The sequence below is a fragment of the Citrus sinensis genome, chromosome 3, assembly GCF_022201045.2.
Source record: "Citrus sinensis cultivar Valencia sweet orange chromosome 3, DVS_A1.0, whole genome shotgun sequence".
Classification (NCBI taxonomy): Eukaryota; Viridiplantae; Streptophyta; class Magnoliopsida; order Sapindales; family Rutaceae; genus Citrus; species Citrus sinensis.
The window spans coordinates 11,769,917-11,787,040 of NC_068558.1; the positions used below are offsets into that span (position 1 = coordinate 11,769,917).

Genomic DNA, 17,124 nt, shown 5'->3' on the forward strand with positions numbered 1-17,124 from the left:
GCTATTTCAGTTTCTATTCGTATCTCCTGATCATGATTTACATATGAAGAAAATGATTGTACTTTTGAATTTAATTGGTTGTCATCTTTGGTAAGCTCTAGATTCCAAAAATGAAGGCGTATGTTAGTGACACAGAAGACCTAAAGCTGGATCCTTCGTACCAGGAGACTTGGGATGACATGATCATCAATGTAAGACACTATTTAAAGCATTGTTGGACTCCTGTTTTGAGTTTCTGGTGGAGATCATATAATCTGTATTTAAACTCCTATGATTTTGTTCATTACTTCGTTTATTAATTATTAGTAATTTCAACATTTGAATGGGGAGCGGGTTGGGGAATTTGCAGAAGTCTTCATTAAATTCCATTTATCGCCTATTAATAAATTCTCTCCTTTTGTAAAATATAAGCAAGCAAAATTAAATCAATGGCCCTCTGCTATGGTAATTATTGCTGATTTGTCTCATTGATGTTTGTTCACAGTTTCTTGCAGAATCTTTAGACGTGGTTCAAGAAACTGATTGGTTGATTTCTCTTGGAAATGCTTTCACTGAACAATATGTACTTTATACGCCTGACGATGATCATTCAGCTCTTCTTCATCGGTATAAGTTCCTTGAATTTGCCTTCTTAAATTATTCAAAAGCAGTATAGTATATAGAGCTGCTTGTTCCAGAAAGAAATTATTTCTTCTTTCCATTAAAGTTGCAGTTGTGTTTTGAATGATGTGATATCTTGTGTATTTTTGATTCATGAAAGATCAGGTTTATACAAATTTGCTAAAATTGTGTGTTAAATAATTCCTGAAAAAAATTTGGCTGTTATCATAATTATCGTTATACTAAATAAGCAGGAATTGTGATTTTTCATATATGTGTGTGTGTTTTTGTATACCAAGGGTACAGTTGGCTTGGCTTCTTGTACTGGAAGCAAGAGGTCAATGGTTCAATCCCTTATGCATCAATCTTGGAGGGGGGTAAATTTAACTTGGGGTGAGTGGGTATGGGTGCCTGTTCTGTCAACCTGTTTCTGTCTCCTCTAAAATCATTGGAATACACTATTGAGCATTTCATTTTCATGCTCTTCTGGGAATAGGCTGGAATAGCTGTTTGACTTTTAATGATTCTTTATGTCATTGCCGTTAAGATTCCTTCATTTTTTGCTCCTGTTTGGATGTTGCTTGAAATCTGACTGTAAAGGGCTTGTAGACATGCTAACTTGTCATGTACATACAGAAATTAAGAATTTGGAAATAATATTCTAGATTAACAAAATTATCCCGTATTCTTTTATGCACCTTTAAACATATCGAAGACACCTTTAAGGATTGGATACAAACCTCTTTGCTATATAGGATCGAGGTAGAAATGTGACACAAAAAATTAGGATGTCATGAAGATTTCGTCTCTTCTAGTATGCATGGTGCCCTTCAATTTAATGAACCAATTAGGGATGCTTGCTTCTTATAGCGTCACCTATTACAGTTGTTCTGGTATGTGTCTGTTTATGATATATTGATATGTACCCTTAGTTATATGTGTGTGTAGTTAGTATTCAACTGGAAGTGTAAACTTATGTTACCGCAGGCACGTTGGTTTCCTGTTCCTATTTTCTTTGCTGTTGTAACTCTGTCTATCTGCAAATATCTATATACTTCCCTTGCTGTTGTCAATCCAAATTCATAGAATAGAATGCTCATATCGTATTGCCATTTATATTTTCTGTTTCAGATGCTTGGGTATTCTTCTTCAGAAAGTAGCTGACAGGAATTATGTCTGTGATAAGATTGATTGGATGTACAAACAAGCCAATATTTCTATTCCAGCAAACAGGCTGGGTTTGGCAAAAGCTATGGGATTGGTAAGTTTGAATTTCAATAACTACACTGTATCTTTTTCCTCACACACCCCCCCCCGCCCCAAACACACTTCCACGTTTATGATTAGTTCTTGGGTTCCTTCCAGGTTGCAGCATCCCACTTGGATGCTGTGTTGGAAATGCTCAAAGGCATTCTGGATAACATTGGGCAAAGTCTTTTCCAGAGGTGGGTGTGGCAGATTTCTTTGATATTGTATGCATGGACTGATCTGGCTCCTCCCTTCCCCTGCAATTTGCTTTTGGGTTTAGAAAGATTCTTTCTATCTGAGCTCTCGCTTCTCTTTTAGGTTCAATCTTGATATTGGAACCTCTTAAGCTCATAATATATAGTCTATGTTTATTGGATGCCATACAGTGTCTGGTAAAGAACCTGCTTATAATGCATATTTTTTATATGTTTGCTGGATGCCATACAGTTATTCTACATTTTGCAATTCATTGCACATATGACATCATTTTGAAAACTTTGGTTCTTCACATATTGCAGATTGTTATCTTTCTTCTCCGACAGTTATAGAATGGAAGAATCTGATGATATACATGCTGCTTTGGCTCTAATGTATGGATATGCTGCAAAATATGCTCCATCAACGGTTATTGAAGCCAGAATTGATGCCCTTGTTGTACGTCACTTTTCATTTCAGTTCTTTATGAGTTGACCAAGATATTCATATGAATTAATGTGTTGAGGAGTCCCACGGTGATTGGAGATAGGGATCAACACAACCTTAGTTAATTAAGTTTCCTTACCTGAGCACCATCTTTCAGTTTGCTCAACTTACTGTTATCTGAGGTGTTCTTTTGTCTCCATTATCAATTGAGACAAGAAATAGAGATATGTTAATTGGACACATTTTGGTTAAATTATTTTGGAGCTCCTGCTATCTCTGATTATTAGTAGTTCGTGCATTTTTTTTTTCTGATTGTCATTGCTGGAAAGGTCTTATTGCTCTTTTCTTGGGTGAAACATACTCAAGAGGTCTATTCACAACCTGTAATTGATTCTGTTATGCAAAGGTTTTTTCACGGCCATATAAAATAATTTGAAGAAAAGTATGAGAAGTTTTTTGACAGCTATATAAAATATTTTGGGAAAAAAAAAATATGCGTAATGAAGAAAGTTATTTTAGTCAGTTGGATTCTTCATGCCTTAAATATCTAAGAACTGAATGCCATCCATGTAGCTTATGGTTTAACATCCTGCACTGCTGTTTCCACTTGACTAGTTGTGCGGCCGCTTCATATGATAGATGGAACAGTTATGTATTTCTCTTGCTTACAGGGCACAAACATGCTTTCAAGGCTTCTTCACGTACGCCACCATACAGCAAAGCAGGCTGTTATCACTGCCATTGATCTTCTAGGTTTGTGTTCTGTTTGCTACTGTCTTTTATTTGCATTTGGTGTGATAGAGTAAGAATTTTCATATATTTGTCTTCTAACTCATACTGCAATGCCCCATTATTTGACAATTGACTTTTCAGTGCTATTATTTTCTCGAATGCTTGATATTTTCTCTTAAGAGTCATCACTTTACAAGCACACTAATGGTATTATGGAGCAGTTAAAAATGTTGTATGTGGTCACTCTTAGTTTATGATTTTGAGTAGATTAGATTTCAGCTAGCCTTGAGATTTTATTTTTGGAAGTACCTGGTGACTGAATGGGTGTGTAGTCACGGATTGGGTGCATGTAAATATGAGGAAGTGAAAGAGTAGTTTTGGGCTATACAAGTTTTGCACTAGACACGTATGCAACAAATTGAAAGGCAATTGCCCAGAAGTTGAAGAAAGGTTCTGCGTATGCTGGAGCAATTTTAGTATCAGACTAATACAGTTCAATGTCACATAATTATGTGCCTCCAATGTGGTTGGTGATGGTTAATCTGTTTCATTATCTTCCTTCTCTCATCCGAGTTTAGTTTTTCCTCATTGCTGGTAGGATATCTCAATGCATGAACTAAAAAGTCAACTGCTGAAGATCGGCAGCAACTTTCGTCACAAAACTTAGAATAGTAATAGAGTTGAACAAAGTGCAATCCAAACGTATAAATTAGATATTCTGCCAATAAAACTATGCATTAATGTGCTCTGTGGTGAAGTTAAAGGTTTGCTTTGCATTGCATGTGAAGTACTGTGAAGAAAAGAAGTCTTCTATAGGTTAACTGTAGGGTAAAGTGGAAAAGGAAAACCCCTGAAACTCCTTAATGGTTCTGAGGTGGCGTTTGAAGAAAGGAAAATATACAGGAATGGAAACATAAATGTAATGGGGAATGGAAAGAAAATTTGATTCCACTGTTTGGTTTGTAAAAGGAATTGCAGTGGGAAAAGAATAAACTATAATTTGGTTGGACACAAATACCCTTCATGATTTATTTTTTATCTTTGGTTAACAATACACGATTTAATTAATCTAATCTGAGATTGCTAATATTATGATAATTTTCATGTTTCTTTAGTTGATCAATTGAAGTGAATGTTTCCCATCTTTAACACCTTTTTCATTTATATGTTAATTTTATAACACATATTTTATTATCTGTTAATTTTACCTTTAAATTCGATTTAATTCTTTTTAAAATTTACAATATAGATCATCAACATATTTAATAATTTGATGTTCAATATTAGCAGCTACTGATAAAAATAAAATGTTATTAAAATAAATGGAAAATTAGCAATGAATGAAAAACTGGAAACTGTGAGAAGCTGCTTTTTCGAGGGAGAGACAGAGAGAGAGAGAGATTAGGGACAAGCAGAATGGAACGTTCATTGGAATCCAAATTTCGTTCCTTTTTCCCTGTGGATTCCGTCCAACCAATGATCACCTAGGGGAAAAGCAAGGGAACTGCATTTACGTTGTCTTGGGCAAATGCTTGCTGGCTCAATAATTTTATTTATATTATCATTAATTTTAGTTGTATTATTTGTTGTACTCAATATTGTGAAAATGATACATAAGATATCATACAGTTTGGAATGGTGCTTGTGCAGGCCGTGCTGTTATTAATGCTGCTGAAAATGGTGCGTCATTCCCTCTGAAAAAAAGAGACCAGTTACTGGACTATATATTAACTTTGATGGGTCGAGAAGAAAATGATAGTTTTGCTGATTCAAGTATTGAACTTCTACATACTCAGGTATGTTAAGTTTTGGGAAATTGTTGCATATTGAAGTGGCAATATGCTTTCAAATTAACTGTAATTTTTTTTTTTTTTGGTTTTTTGTGGTTACTCCTTAAGGCCCTTGCTCTCAGTGCCTGTACTACCTTGGTTACCGTGGAGCCAAAACTGACTATTGAAACAAGAAATCATGTGATGAAGGTATATCTTTTGGGTATTTATTGTTTGCATGCTTGATGTACATATATGTATGCATTTACCTTGTTCTGAGTTTTACAATGAAAATTTTGGCAGGCCACCTTAGGGTTCTTTGCTTTACCAAATGATCCAATAGATGTTGTCAATCCTCTAATAGACAACCTTATCACTCTCTTATGTGCGATTCTTCTAACAAGGTATTCTTGAACTGGAAGATATATGTTTTCTGAATTACTTTTTTTGAATTGCTTACTATTTGGGAAAACATCACATATTAGTTTGATTTATATGCGTGATTTAACTACATCCGTTTTTAGAGATATAAGCTGTGTTCTATTTGATAGATTTATGATGTTAAATTTCTAAGATATTACTACCTCAAGCATGCTTTAGTTTCACCATGTGATAATTTAGTATTATTATGATTGGAGAGAGGGCAGTTTTAAGCTTTCTGAAGAAAAGGAGGCTGTATGGTGAATAGATGGAGCAAGATCTTTAAATAGGAATATTTCTATAGAATGCTAGGAATCCCTTAGCCATCCAAGTGTGACCCTCTTTTCTCAATTCAAGACTGACAATATGGCATAGAAGATGGAATAAATGGAAGAGGAAATTGTGGTTCCAGTTTATGTCTTGTCTCACCATACATTCTTCTAAAGGCCCAAAAATAGTATTTATGTGTACATCTTGTCTGGTTTACAGAGGATATGAGCTGTTTTCGGGGCTGTTTAGTGTATAAGAATACTTCCAAATTTTTTTGTGTACTTCTGTACAACTCTACTTACCCTCTTGTGAGGTTGTTTTTTTGCTTTCCTCGCAGACCTTGGTTTGTGATTATACTCTCTTTTCTTTCTATTAATGTTTCTGTTCAAATAAATAAAGGCGGCAGAGCACATGTACAAAACACAAAGACATAATCGCAATTTATTGTATTTGATTAATGTGATAGGGCGATTTGCGAACAAGACTTTTTGGTACAATTGACTTTCATACCATGTTAAGTAACTTGTATGCAAAATCCAGTGATAATATTGAACCCTTAACTGACAAAATGGTAGTTTTGTTCTAAATGAGAGTAAGGGTATTGACTGGATATCTATTTCCTACTTTTCATAATCTCTCTCTGTCTTTGACATGATCTCCACTTTCTTTTTGTTATTTCATTTGACAGCATAATTTCTCTCTTTATTTTATGTGTGGTATAATCTCTCTTGCTTCTCATGGATAGATTTTCTGGGTGTATTTTTATATAGAATTGTTTTTCCTCTGTTTTCTGTTCTGGTGGATTGGTGCACAGATATTCTGTACAATTTTATTTGTTTCCTATCCAAAATAAGTGAGTGAAAACTTTTATTTTAATTTTCCTTAGTTGCTTTTATTCTTTACTTTTCTCAACTTTTCACCTCCATAGAACTAATACATGCATAGCCATAGAAGTGCATCTTTATAGAAATATTTTTGCATAGCTATGTTCATTTATTATATAGGACTATGTGATCCCTCTTCTAACTGGCAAAACATATGACATTTAGTGGAGAGGATGGCAGGAGTCGAGCAGACCAGCTATTACACATTTTGAGACAAATTGACCAGTATGTTTCTTCACCTGTTGAGTATCAGAGGAGGAGGAGTTGTCTTGCGGTTTATGAGATGCTTCTTAAGTTTCGGACACTCTGTGTTATTGGCTATTGTGCGTTGGGTTGCCATGGAAGTTGCACGCACATAAAGCAAATTGACCGTGCTGTACTGGGGAATTTTTCAAACTTACCATGTAATTGTTCTTTGTTTTTTAATAACAACTTACCTCTTTAATGCTTTCTGCCAACTGTCCAACTATACTTCATTTGTTGTTCTTTTACTGACGCCATTCTTTTTATTTATTTATTTATTTTCAATCATTCAGCGGCATATGTATTGCCAAGTCGTGAAGCCCTGTGTCTGGGGAATAGGGTCATAATGTATCTTCCTCGTTGTGCAGACACTGATTCTGAAGTTAGAAAAATTTCTGCTCAGGTATGGAAATTTGTCGGCAGTTATCATGGTCTATGAAGTAAATACTGTATGGCTAAGCATGTGCAATCATTTTTATGTGAAGTTTATGAGCTTTACAAGTATTTTATACAAAACTTAAATTCTTCCTATTCTTTGGACAGATTCTTGATCAACTCTTTAGCATCTCTCTTTCACTCCCAAGGCCTGTTGGTTCCAGTTCTGGTATAGATTTAGAATTGTCCTATGGCGCTTTGTCCTCCCTTGAGGATGTTATTGCTATCTTGAGAAGTGTAAGTACATCACGATCATGTTTGTTTTAACAAAGTCTTGTTTTCTTATATTTGCTGTTTTAAAGTATTGGAGAGTGAAAATGTGACATATTGGTAATTTTTGAGTTCCTTTTTTTCTGTATATTCAGGATGCTTCTATTGATCCATCTGAGGTGTTTAACAGAATTGTTTCCTCTGTCTGTATTTTATTGACGAAGGATGAGGTATGTTTTATTTTTCTTAAACATGGTTTACAAATTTGCAGAAGAATGTGGCATCTTCATGTTGTTTTTTAATTTCTTGAAGCTTGTCGCCACCTTGCATAGTTGTACCACAGCTATATGTGATAGGACCAAACAGTCAGCTGAAGGGGCTATTCAAGCTGTCGTTGAGTTTGTTACAAAGAGAGGAAACGAGCTGAGTGAAACTGATGTTTCAAGGTTTCTAGTTTATAAATTTAGTAGAAATAGTTCTAGACTCAAGCTTTTAACTGTGATCTGTAAGTATTTCTTGGTACGGGTGATTATCTCTGTGTCTTCAGGACGACCCAGTCTTTACTCTCTGCTGCAGTGCATATAACTGACAAACATTTGCGGTTGGAAACTCTTGGGGCTGTATCTTTTTTTGCTTAAAAACTTGAATCTGTTGTACTTCACAAGTGCAAGTTTTAATTTCTGTTTGTTTTTATCTTACTTAGCTTGTTGATTCAGCTGTGGGTCCTTTTGTCTACTGCTGAATCTTTGACATGTATATCCTTAACTGTAAATAGATTTCTTGTCTAGCGGAGAACACCAATTCAAAAATTGTTTTCAATGAAGTATTAGCTACTGCTGGAAAGGATATAGTCACAAAGGACATATCTAGACTACGAGGTGGCTGGCCAATGCAGGATGCCTTCCATGTGAGTCCACTTTGATTTTGGGGTTGAAGATCATTGCTCTATTCTTGAGTAGCTTCTTATTCTTAATCTCATTTTTATTTTAATTCAAGTGTAAAGCAATTGAACAAGTTTTTAATGATACTTGTTCAATTTGCTGCCACCTTAAATCTGAAGATATTACATTGCATGGTAAATCATTATGACTGCTGATCGCTCAAAGTTCTTCTTCTTTGTGGAATGAAAGAAGAATTTAGAGTAGCTGAAGAATTTCACTGTCACACTCAATAGCTTACCATTCTCTCTTTCTGTCTCTCAAGAAAAACCTTTAAATTGTTTGGAAAGATTTTAGGCACTAGAGCACAGATACAGTTTCTTTGGTAACGTTTGACCAACGAGAAAAATTGCATCCAAGAATTGATTTGTTTAAGAAATTGAAAAAAAAATTACTTATTAAAATATTTTTTTTGGCTTCGCTACAAAATTTGTAACGATCTGTTTAATGTCTAAGCAAGCTGGCCTATAGTTTAAAAATACTTAAAAGTCTCTTTTATCTTTTTAATTTCCTCTCTTTGTTATTTTTCCATTTTTTAAGAAAAATCTCAATATCAATTTACACAACCTATACCAACTAATATTAACATTATATTTATTTACATCCTGCTTTTCATATAGGCCTTCTCCCAACATGCTGTTCTTTCTTTTTTGTTCTTGGAGCATCTCATATCTGCCCTTAACCAGACTCCTTTCGTTAAGGGTGATATGGAGAAAGGAGACTATTCAAGTCATTCTGCTGATACTTGGATAGATGATGACATTTTGCAAGCTGCTATTCTAGCTCTCACTGCCTTTTTCAGGTTTCATTTTGCATTCAGTAATTTTACATGATCTGACTTTTTAAAGCATTTTTATTTAAAATTTTAAGTTGTAGGGGCGGTGGTAAAGTCGGTAAGAAAGCTGTTGAAAAAAGTTATGCTCCTGTACTTGCTGCACTCACACTCCAATTGGGAAGTTGTCATGGTCTAGCCAGTTCTGGTCAGCATGAACCATTACGGTTAGTGCTATAACTTCTTTTTGTTTCTAGAAATATCTTCGTTAAATATTCAAATCTTATTCTCAGAAAAAGATTTCCTTCAAATAAATACCTTTGCCCAACCTATGCAGAGCTATATTAACTTCATTTCAGTCTTTTTGTGAATGTGTTGGGGACCTTGAAATGAGAAAGGTACATGACTTATAGATACTGCTTCTATTTGCCTTCAAGTATTTTGTTTATTAAAAAAAAAAAAAACTGACGTTGAAATAAGATTGAACTTTTATCTGCAGATTTTGGCTAGAGATGGGGAGCAAAATGATAAAGAGAAGTGGATTAATCTTATTGGAGATGTAGCTGGCTGCGTCTCCATAAAGAGACCAAAAGAGGTAATGTGAGACAACTCGGATATTGTGCATTTTGTTCAACATCTTTTTTGCTTTCTATTTTTTTGGGTGGTGTCTGCTTGAGAATGACAACTTTTAAATGTTAATGGCCAAGAACTGTACTTGAGCTCCAATTTGTGTTCTCCTTCATGTGCAAGGAACTCATGTCATGTTAAGTCTTGGTTAGCCTGAAAGATCATGCTGACTTGGCCATATGAGCTCTATATCAACAATAGTTGTAAAGCTCAAATAGAAAGAAAATAACGTATGAGCTCACTTGGACCAAGTACGAAGGCTTCCTGCATGCTTTACTAAAAGTTTGTGAATTAGTTTCAATTCAAAGCCAATTTTTGACAAAAATTCATGAAACTCTTTGCTTTTGTGGAGTTTTACAACTTAACATAAGAGCTACTTCCTTTTCAATGTGATTCTGTTTAATACAAATTTAATGTGTAAATGTATAAAGGTTGGTTAGACAAAAGGAAGAATTCAAAAGAGAGAGAAAAGTGGGAGGAGATAGAAAATAGTGAGAAAGGAAAGAACTGTGGTAGAAAGAATGTAGGTCATTGTTGGGTTTTTTTTTTGGTTGGGGGGGTGGGGTGTGAAGAGATAGGAAAATATTAGAGATGAAAGAGAAGGAAAAGGGAACAGAAAAGAGATGGGGAGATAGCAATCATATTCATAAACAAATCATAATTTCAATCCATTTAGATGTGGGTAATGGCAACGTAATGCGCTTTTCTCTGTTGAGCGATTGGTTCTCTTCTATAGGCCATGCTCAACAAGGAATGCCTCAGTTTCTTCTTTCACCCCCGGTCATTTGCAGTTGGAATTTCCACTTTAAAAGGAGAGTGAAATTCAGGAGTTTTCAGATCTTATGGAGATGGTTGACGGCCGTTATAATTGATGAAATGAAGGGAGATAGAAGACCTTGGAAACTTGAGGCTGTCGGGTAGTATTCTTGTAACCCTTTATCTGGAAGTTGTCAGATAAGAATTCAAATGTGATCTTCAACCAATGCAATAATCAATATGTTATGGAGGTAAAATCCTTCGAAGATTCAATTTTTTTCTTGTGCATTAGCTCCTGGAAAATATGAATACAGCTGATTTTTTGCAAAGAAATTTCCCAAGCAGAAGCCTTTTCCATCTTTCCATCCGCTGTGTCCTTTATAGGAGTGATGATAAATGACAGCTCATGTCATTCTGCACTGCGCAATTGCATCTTCTTTGTGGTCAAATCTTTATGGCAAAGCTAAGATTTTCTTGGCTATTCCAAGAACTTGTAAAGATTTTCTAATGGAAATTTGTATGTTTCGGTTAGGGAAAGAAAACCAAATGGTTGGAAATCTGCTGTCTCAGACTCTTAGGCTTATCATGAATGACATGATGATATAGAAACGAACGCATCCTTTAAGATAAGATGGGGGAAGAAGACAGTCCTTAATCGGACAAGATTCAATTTTTTGCTTCCCTTTGGGTCTACACTTGAAAGGACTTTCAAGACATATCCTCATTATATTTTATTATTTCTGTGCAGTTCTTTTAGTTCAGTTCAGTTGGGAGGCTGTTGCAAAATGAAAAAATGCTACATACCCAAAAAAATTTCCCAAAATGCCCATCCCGAATGAGGTTGCATTGATCCTATATATGATGGAATGGTGCGCTATATTACATTGAAATTTATGAAAATTCATCGACAACTTGATGAATGCCACATCACATCACACTTCATTCCAGATGAAACTTATGGAATAACATTTTGGATATGTAGCCTGACTCAAATATTCTTGTTAGGTTTCTTTCAATTCCTTGTCCAGGTTATAGATCTTCTGAGTTCTTGGGAGTTTAAGTTGCAGGAGCTGGAGCTTGTCCATGGCTAGTTTAGACGAGTGTACCCAATTGTCTAGTTTTGTTCCCCTTGTAAAGTTGTTTTTGGCTTCTTCTGGACATTTGGACCACCTTTCTAGTTCCCTTCACATATTCATTTATTCTAATGATTTTAATGAAAAAAGAAATGAAAAACATAAGCTCTGAAAAGAGATCAGGATAGTACAGGCAAAAGAACCAAATCTACTTCAAATAAATAATATAAATCTTACTTAGGTAAGAAAACCAAAGTAGAAAAACTTATCTAAACCCAACAATTGATAATGTGACTGAAATACATAAAACCATGAATTCCTACAATATCATACATTCCAAATAATTATTAAAATTATTGTTTGCTACAAAAGTTTTAGTCTGGAACAATTTTTTCCCCCCAAATTGGAATTGTTTGGTATGAAGCTCATAAAGAAATATTATTGTAACACCGACATCGAACTTCTTTGACATGTTGGTGCAACCATTCCTTAGTTGTGGAATCATCACATAACTACTTAACAATCACGTGATGGTGTTGGAAAACTTTTTGAAATTTCATATTTGTTCTCTTATGGTTGATGCTTCCAGGTTCAAACTATATGCCTAATTTTGACTAAATCCATAAACCGACAACAAAGATTTCAAAGGGAAGCAGCAGCTGCAGCACTATCAGAGTTTGTCCGCTATAGGTTTGTATAGAATGATCTACTCTTGAAATATTTTCTGTCAACTTGCTTCATTTAATTTTATTCTTTTGTACTTGTATAGAATATCTATTTAAATTAACTGGCTCCATATTGCTACCATGTTGTTATTCTACATGAAGTCTTTTTCTCCATTTTCCATCCTCTCCTCATTTGATTTCTATTTTTCTTCTAATCCTTGTCAATCAGTTTCATATTAGTAAGAATCTACTAAATTAGAATGATCTCTATGTTGAGCTGGGGTGTTGAACTTCCTAAGTTGATATTTTATGTCCTTAACAGCAAGGCATCAATGCTCTTCCCTGTTTGGAGATTGATGCTGTTGAGAATATATTTTGTGTTTTGACATTGGGCATGAAATAGCTCAATTTGTTTGTTCAGTTAACTGGGTTTATATCTATTAAGCTTAGGCTTTTAGATTTTGTGTGTGTGTGTTTTCTATTGCAGACTGATGTACTTTTTGAAGATGTAACTTTCTTAACTTGTGGGCATGTAGTTCTTTTTTATTTGAGTTATTCACTCTTTTTCTTTGAGGTAATTTTACTTTGATGTCTCTCTGTGATCTTTGCATTTTCAACTTTTAAACTAGCCATACTAGTTTGGCATTGGAGATGACATCATGTTTTGTTTTCACATGTATGTGAACTCTGCCCAATACCTGCTCATTGGTTGATGGGCAAGCACCGCATGGATGCTTGTCTCTCTAATTTTTCTAGTTTCATGTTCTAGATTTTACCCATGTTTTCAATTACTTATTTGCTTAGCTTTTTTGATGGTCCAGTGGTGGGTTTGATTCCCTATTAGAACAGATGGTTGAAGCATTGTGTCGGCATGTATCAGATGAATCTCCTACTGTCAGAGGCCTTTGTTTAAGAGGACTTGTGCAGGTGCAATATATTGAGAAACTCACTCTTTATATTCGTTTTTGTTTGTAGTGGCTGATGATATTGGGTCTTTTCTGCTAGAAAGTTCATTTGAGGTTTGTAAATATAGACATGCATGCACATACATACTGTCACATCAGAAGCAGGGAAACTGGCAGTTTCTGGGTGAATTTTATGTTTCATTTGGTGCTGTGACTGATAGACATGTTTAATTCTCAATATTAAGTATTAACCTGTCTGTTGTTATGCTGTCTCTATGCCTTACGAAAAATGGATTTCCATTATATGTCTTCTGCAGATACCATCAATCCACATTCATCAGTATGCAACTCAAGTCCTTAGTGTGATATTGGCTTTGCTTGATGATTTAGATGAATCAGTGCAGCTAACTGCAGTTTCATGCTTGCTGACGGTGATTCTCTCTCTCTCTTTCCGTCATTTGCTCTCTCTCTAGTGTGTATGCGCTGCATGCCCTTACATGCAGGCATGCTTAATTTTTTTTTTTTTTAAATAATAGGAGACAAAATATATTATCCGTGTGTTTCTCTTCGTTTTTAAGTTCTTATGTTTCTTATCCTGTTATCTAGATTCATTTGGTTACTGTTCTTTATATTTTTCTTTTGGTCTTAGATTCTCAAGTCATCATCCAAAGATGCCGTGGAACCAATTTTGCTAAACCTTTCTGTGCGGCTCCGCAATCTTCAAGTATGTTTCCTTTGATAATGTTTCTATGAAATATATTGTATTTAGGTTTTTATCATTGTAGTTGGATTTCATTAATAATCTGCTCCTAGATGCATGGATTGAACAGGAAATTATCTCATTAAACTTGTAGTTGTAGTCAATTTGGGGGATCCAGTCTTGACCGAAGCTTAAGCTGTTAGCTCAGGGTCCAAGAGTTGTAATTAAACTGTAGTAATGAAACTTAATTCTCAAGAACATCAAACAATGAATATGGTGTTGACTTAATATCTTGTGCTGAATCACAACATTGTAACTGCACCACCAAATGATTATCACAGAAGAAAATTTCCTCCAACATAAAGACTTAATGGGAAAGTATAGATCATTAATAAGTGTAATAGAAAGTATAAATACCACATTTTGAACATGATCCAATCATATAGCATGCTGAAAGATTGATTTTTGTGCTGTTAATACTTACATTTATTCCAATGATGGTAGAATCCAAATATTATCAGATGAAACTATAGTTGTCTTTTAGCTTTTCATATGCATCCACCTCAGGACCTAAAGTCAGTGTCTGCCTGGGTCAGCTGTCACATGATGTGGATTTATGAAAACATGAGATTGGTTGATTACTTTTCATGAATATAATGCTGCATGTTGTTTTGAATGGTGCTGATTTTATTTATCTAATCAAATGATTAATGGACCTGTTATCTGCAAAAGGTAAGCATGAATGTTAAGATGCGACGAAACGCCTTTGCAGCATTTGGGGCGCTGAGCAACTTTGGAGTTGGGTCGCAGCAGGAGGCATTTCTCGAGCAGGTTTCTTGCGTTTTCCAATATTTTTCTCAAAGAATAATCTAATGCATTACTTCCTCTCTTTGTATTATATAGGTTTCAGATTTAGGAATCCATGGTAGAAGATTATTGCTTATGTAGGATATATATATACATATATATTGAGAATTTTTATATCAGGTATTAGAGTTTAGATACCATTATTCAGGCTTTTTCAGTTTTTCTATAAGGTGAAGTGGACAAGACTGATTGTTATTCAGCATGGTTTGAAAACTTATTTCACCAAGACGTGTTGTTTCGGAATCTTGAAAAAGCCCTCCACTCTATTAACTAAACTGCAATAGAGATTATGATGTCCTGTGTGGGATCCATACAAGCCTGTTGACTAAATTCAGCTATATACAGTATGTGAGGGAGTCTGCCTTTTAGGCTCATTCTAATTTGCTTATAAATTTTAAGAGGTGAGCCGGCCATTATTAGTGCTCTTTTATATATTATTCAAAGAGTATTTTCTGTCAATATTGTCGTTTGAATTAGATGAACAAGTTTAGCAGCACTGGATTGAATGGCTTTTTTTGGAGTGAATAAATTGTTTACATATATAACAATGGCGTTTCAATTGTTGAATTGATAATGCTGGAGGATCATTCTTGATAAATCAAGAATTACATATTCCACGTCTGTTAGAGTTGTTGTTAGTGACGACCAATGAACATAAGACAACTCAACTGCGAAATATACTCTATCAGCACTTATATTTAAAAAAAAATACTCTTATTAGAATAAAATGTTAAAATAATGAATCTATATTTATTTGGTAAACTTTGTTTTTCCTCCCTCTTTATCCTTTTCTTATCACTAGTAGAATATCATAATTTACATGCTTTGATTTCTTTTCTCTAGTTACATATGATAAAGCTAATGTAACTGGATACATGTCTTTTTCTCATTTAACTTTTCAGCTAATCTAACTTAATTATTTGCAGATACATGCTATGCTGCCACGCTTGATTTTGCATATATATGACGATGATCTTAGTGTTAGACAGGCTTGCCGAGTAAGTGACTATCAGCATTTTCTACTTTTTGTACAACACTTATTGGGAAAAGCTTTGACACAATACTTGTTTGTTTAATGAATAGAATACTCTTAAACAAGTTGCTCCCTTTATGGAAATAGGAGTGTATGGTATCTTCAACTCACATTGTTTTAATTCTGATCATAGGTATGTACAATCTTAAATGAGAAGATATGTTCAAAATTTATCTCTTGTGCTCCATTTTAATTATCCTTTTGTTTTTCATTTCTTCAGAAGCGACTATGAAACTTTTGTAAGAGATCTCACCAGGCAGTTTGTGCAGCACTTTCCATCCCGAATTGATAGTTATATGGGATCAACAATACAGGTTTGCATTTTTCTGATAACGGATTTTTTTTTTCTTTTTTTTTTTAACTTACTGATTGCAATGCCTACTTCCTCTATTTTATCTTTACATTATGTTAGACAAAGGAGGATCTGTCTCCTCAATATTTGTTGGATTTTTTGTCTTTGCAATCGCTCCTCAACCACCTCTCTCTCTCTCTCTCTCTCACTCCCTACACTGCTATTATAATAATAATTTCTATTATTTTGCAAGTGTAATGACATAAGAATGACAATGATTCAGGCTTTTGAAGCACCATGGCCCATCATTCAGGCGAATGCAATTTACTTCTCCAGTAGCATTCTCTGTCTTTGTGATGATCAACACATCTTATCTCTTTTCTATACTCAGGTCATTCTCAGATATTTTTACCTTCGATTGTGAGTTATAGTGAAAAGAATCATACTTAATGAAAAATATCTTTATTCAGGTGTTTGGATTGTTGGTGGTGAAGCTGAGTCGGTCAGCAGATGCAATTGTTAGAGCAACGTGCTCTTCATCACTTGGCTGGTTACTTAAATCAATTAACTCCCATTCTTGGAGATCAACTCGACTTGAGCGTGTGGAATCATTTCGGTGGGGTTACGAGTCCGAGTCTACTAAAAAGTAGCTGTGTACAAGATTATAAGTGAAAATGACACTGTTGATATTGACTCTGATCGGAATGGAATGAGAAGACAGTGCCGGCATTGTTGTATCAGGTGAAACTAAAAGCAATGCACTTTGGCAAAGCGTGGGAAGATAATTGCATTGATCTACCCTTGCATAAAATGTTGTAAATCTCTACAGTTGTGGAGTCGTTTGTTGTAAAGCTTTGTAAGTAATGGCTTTGTATATTAATAGTCATTGTTGTAATTGGTTGTTTGCACTTTCAGGGTGTTTGTTGTTATAGTTGAGTGTGTGTATTTATATTGTTGTAGAGTGGAGAGGCTTAACACCTTTGTCTTCACACGATTAAAGTAAGTTTCATGGAGAGCTTATTAGTGAATTACTTATTCATTTA

At 34.7% G+C, this 17,124-nt stretch overlaps 1 protein-coding gene across 8 annotated transcripts in view; it reads left to right on the plus strand.

Annotated features, from left to right (window-relative positions):
- Positions 1–17,124, plus strand: part of LOC102625352 (protein SHOOT GRAVITROPISM 6) — a 31,082-nt gene extending 13,958 nt beyond the window's left edge. For 6 of the 8 annotated variants that reach the window (XM_025099309.2, XM_025099310.2, XM_006477694.4 and 3 more), the window contains 30 exons: positions 102–191; positions 485–606; positions 1,732–1,861; positions 1,966–2,045; positions 2,367–2,502; positions 3,162–3,243; positions 4,873–5,018; positions 5,121–5,201; positions 5,295–5,395; positions 6,731–6,969; positions 7,102–7,211; positions 7,352–7,480; positions 7,609–7,683; positions 7,766–7,899; positions 8,001–8,073; positions 8,229–8,360; positions 9,012–9,193; positions 9,268–9,390; positions 9,501–9,561; positions 9,663–9,758; positions 12,209–12,309; positions 13,106–13,211; positions 13,507–13,620; positions 13,839–13,913; positions 14,622–14,720; positions 15,683–15,754; positions 15,840–15,922; positions 16,010–16,103; positions 16,365–16,472; positions 16,552–17,124. In XM_025099309.2, coding sequence (XP_024955077.2) covers positions 102–191; positions 485–606; positions 1,732–1,861; positions 1,966–2,045; positions 2,367–2,502; positions 3,162–3,243; positions 4,873–5,018; positions 5,121–5,201; positions 5,295–5,395; positions 6,731–6,969; positions 7,102–7,211; positions 7,352–7,480; positions 7,609–7,683; positions 7,766–7,899; positions 8,001–8,073; positions 8,229–8,360; positions 9,012–9,193; positions 9,268–9,390; positions 9,501–9,561; positions 9,663–9,758; positions 12,209–12,309; positions 13,106–13,211; positions 13,507–13,620; positions 13,839–13,913; positions 14,622–14,720; positions 15,683–15,754; positions 15,840–15,922; positions 16,010–16,103; positions 16,365–16,472; positions 16,552–16,731 — 3,354 coding nt within the window. In that variant the 3' untranslated portion in view covers positions 16,732–17,124. Of the gene's footprint in view, positions 1–101; positions 192–484; positions 607–1,731; positions 1,862–1,965; positions 2,046–2,366; positions 2,503–3,161; positions 3,244–4,872; positions 5,019–5,120; positions 5,202–5,294; positions 5,396–6,730; positions 6,970–7,101; positions 7,212–7,351; positions 7,481–7,608; positions 7,684–7,765; positions 7,900–8,000; positions 8,074–8,228; positions 8,361–9,011; positions 9,194–9,267; positions 9,391–9,500; positions 9,562–9,662; positions 9,759–10,526; positions 10,823–12,208; positions 12,310–13,105; positions 13,212–13,506; positions 13,621–13,838; positions 13,914–14,621; positions 14,721–15,682; positions 15,755–15,839; positions 15,923–16,009; positions 16,104–16,364; positions 16,473–16,551 lie in introns of those variants that run through there. The other 2 variants (XM_025099312.2, XM_052436492.1) reach the window with 2 other exon arrangements.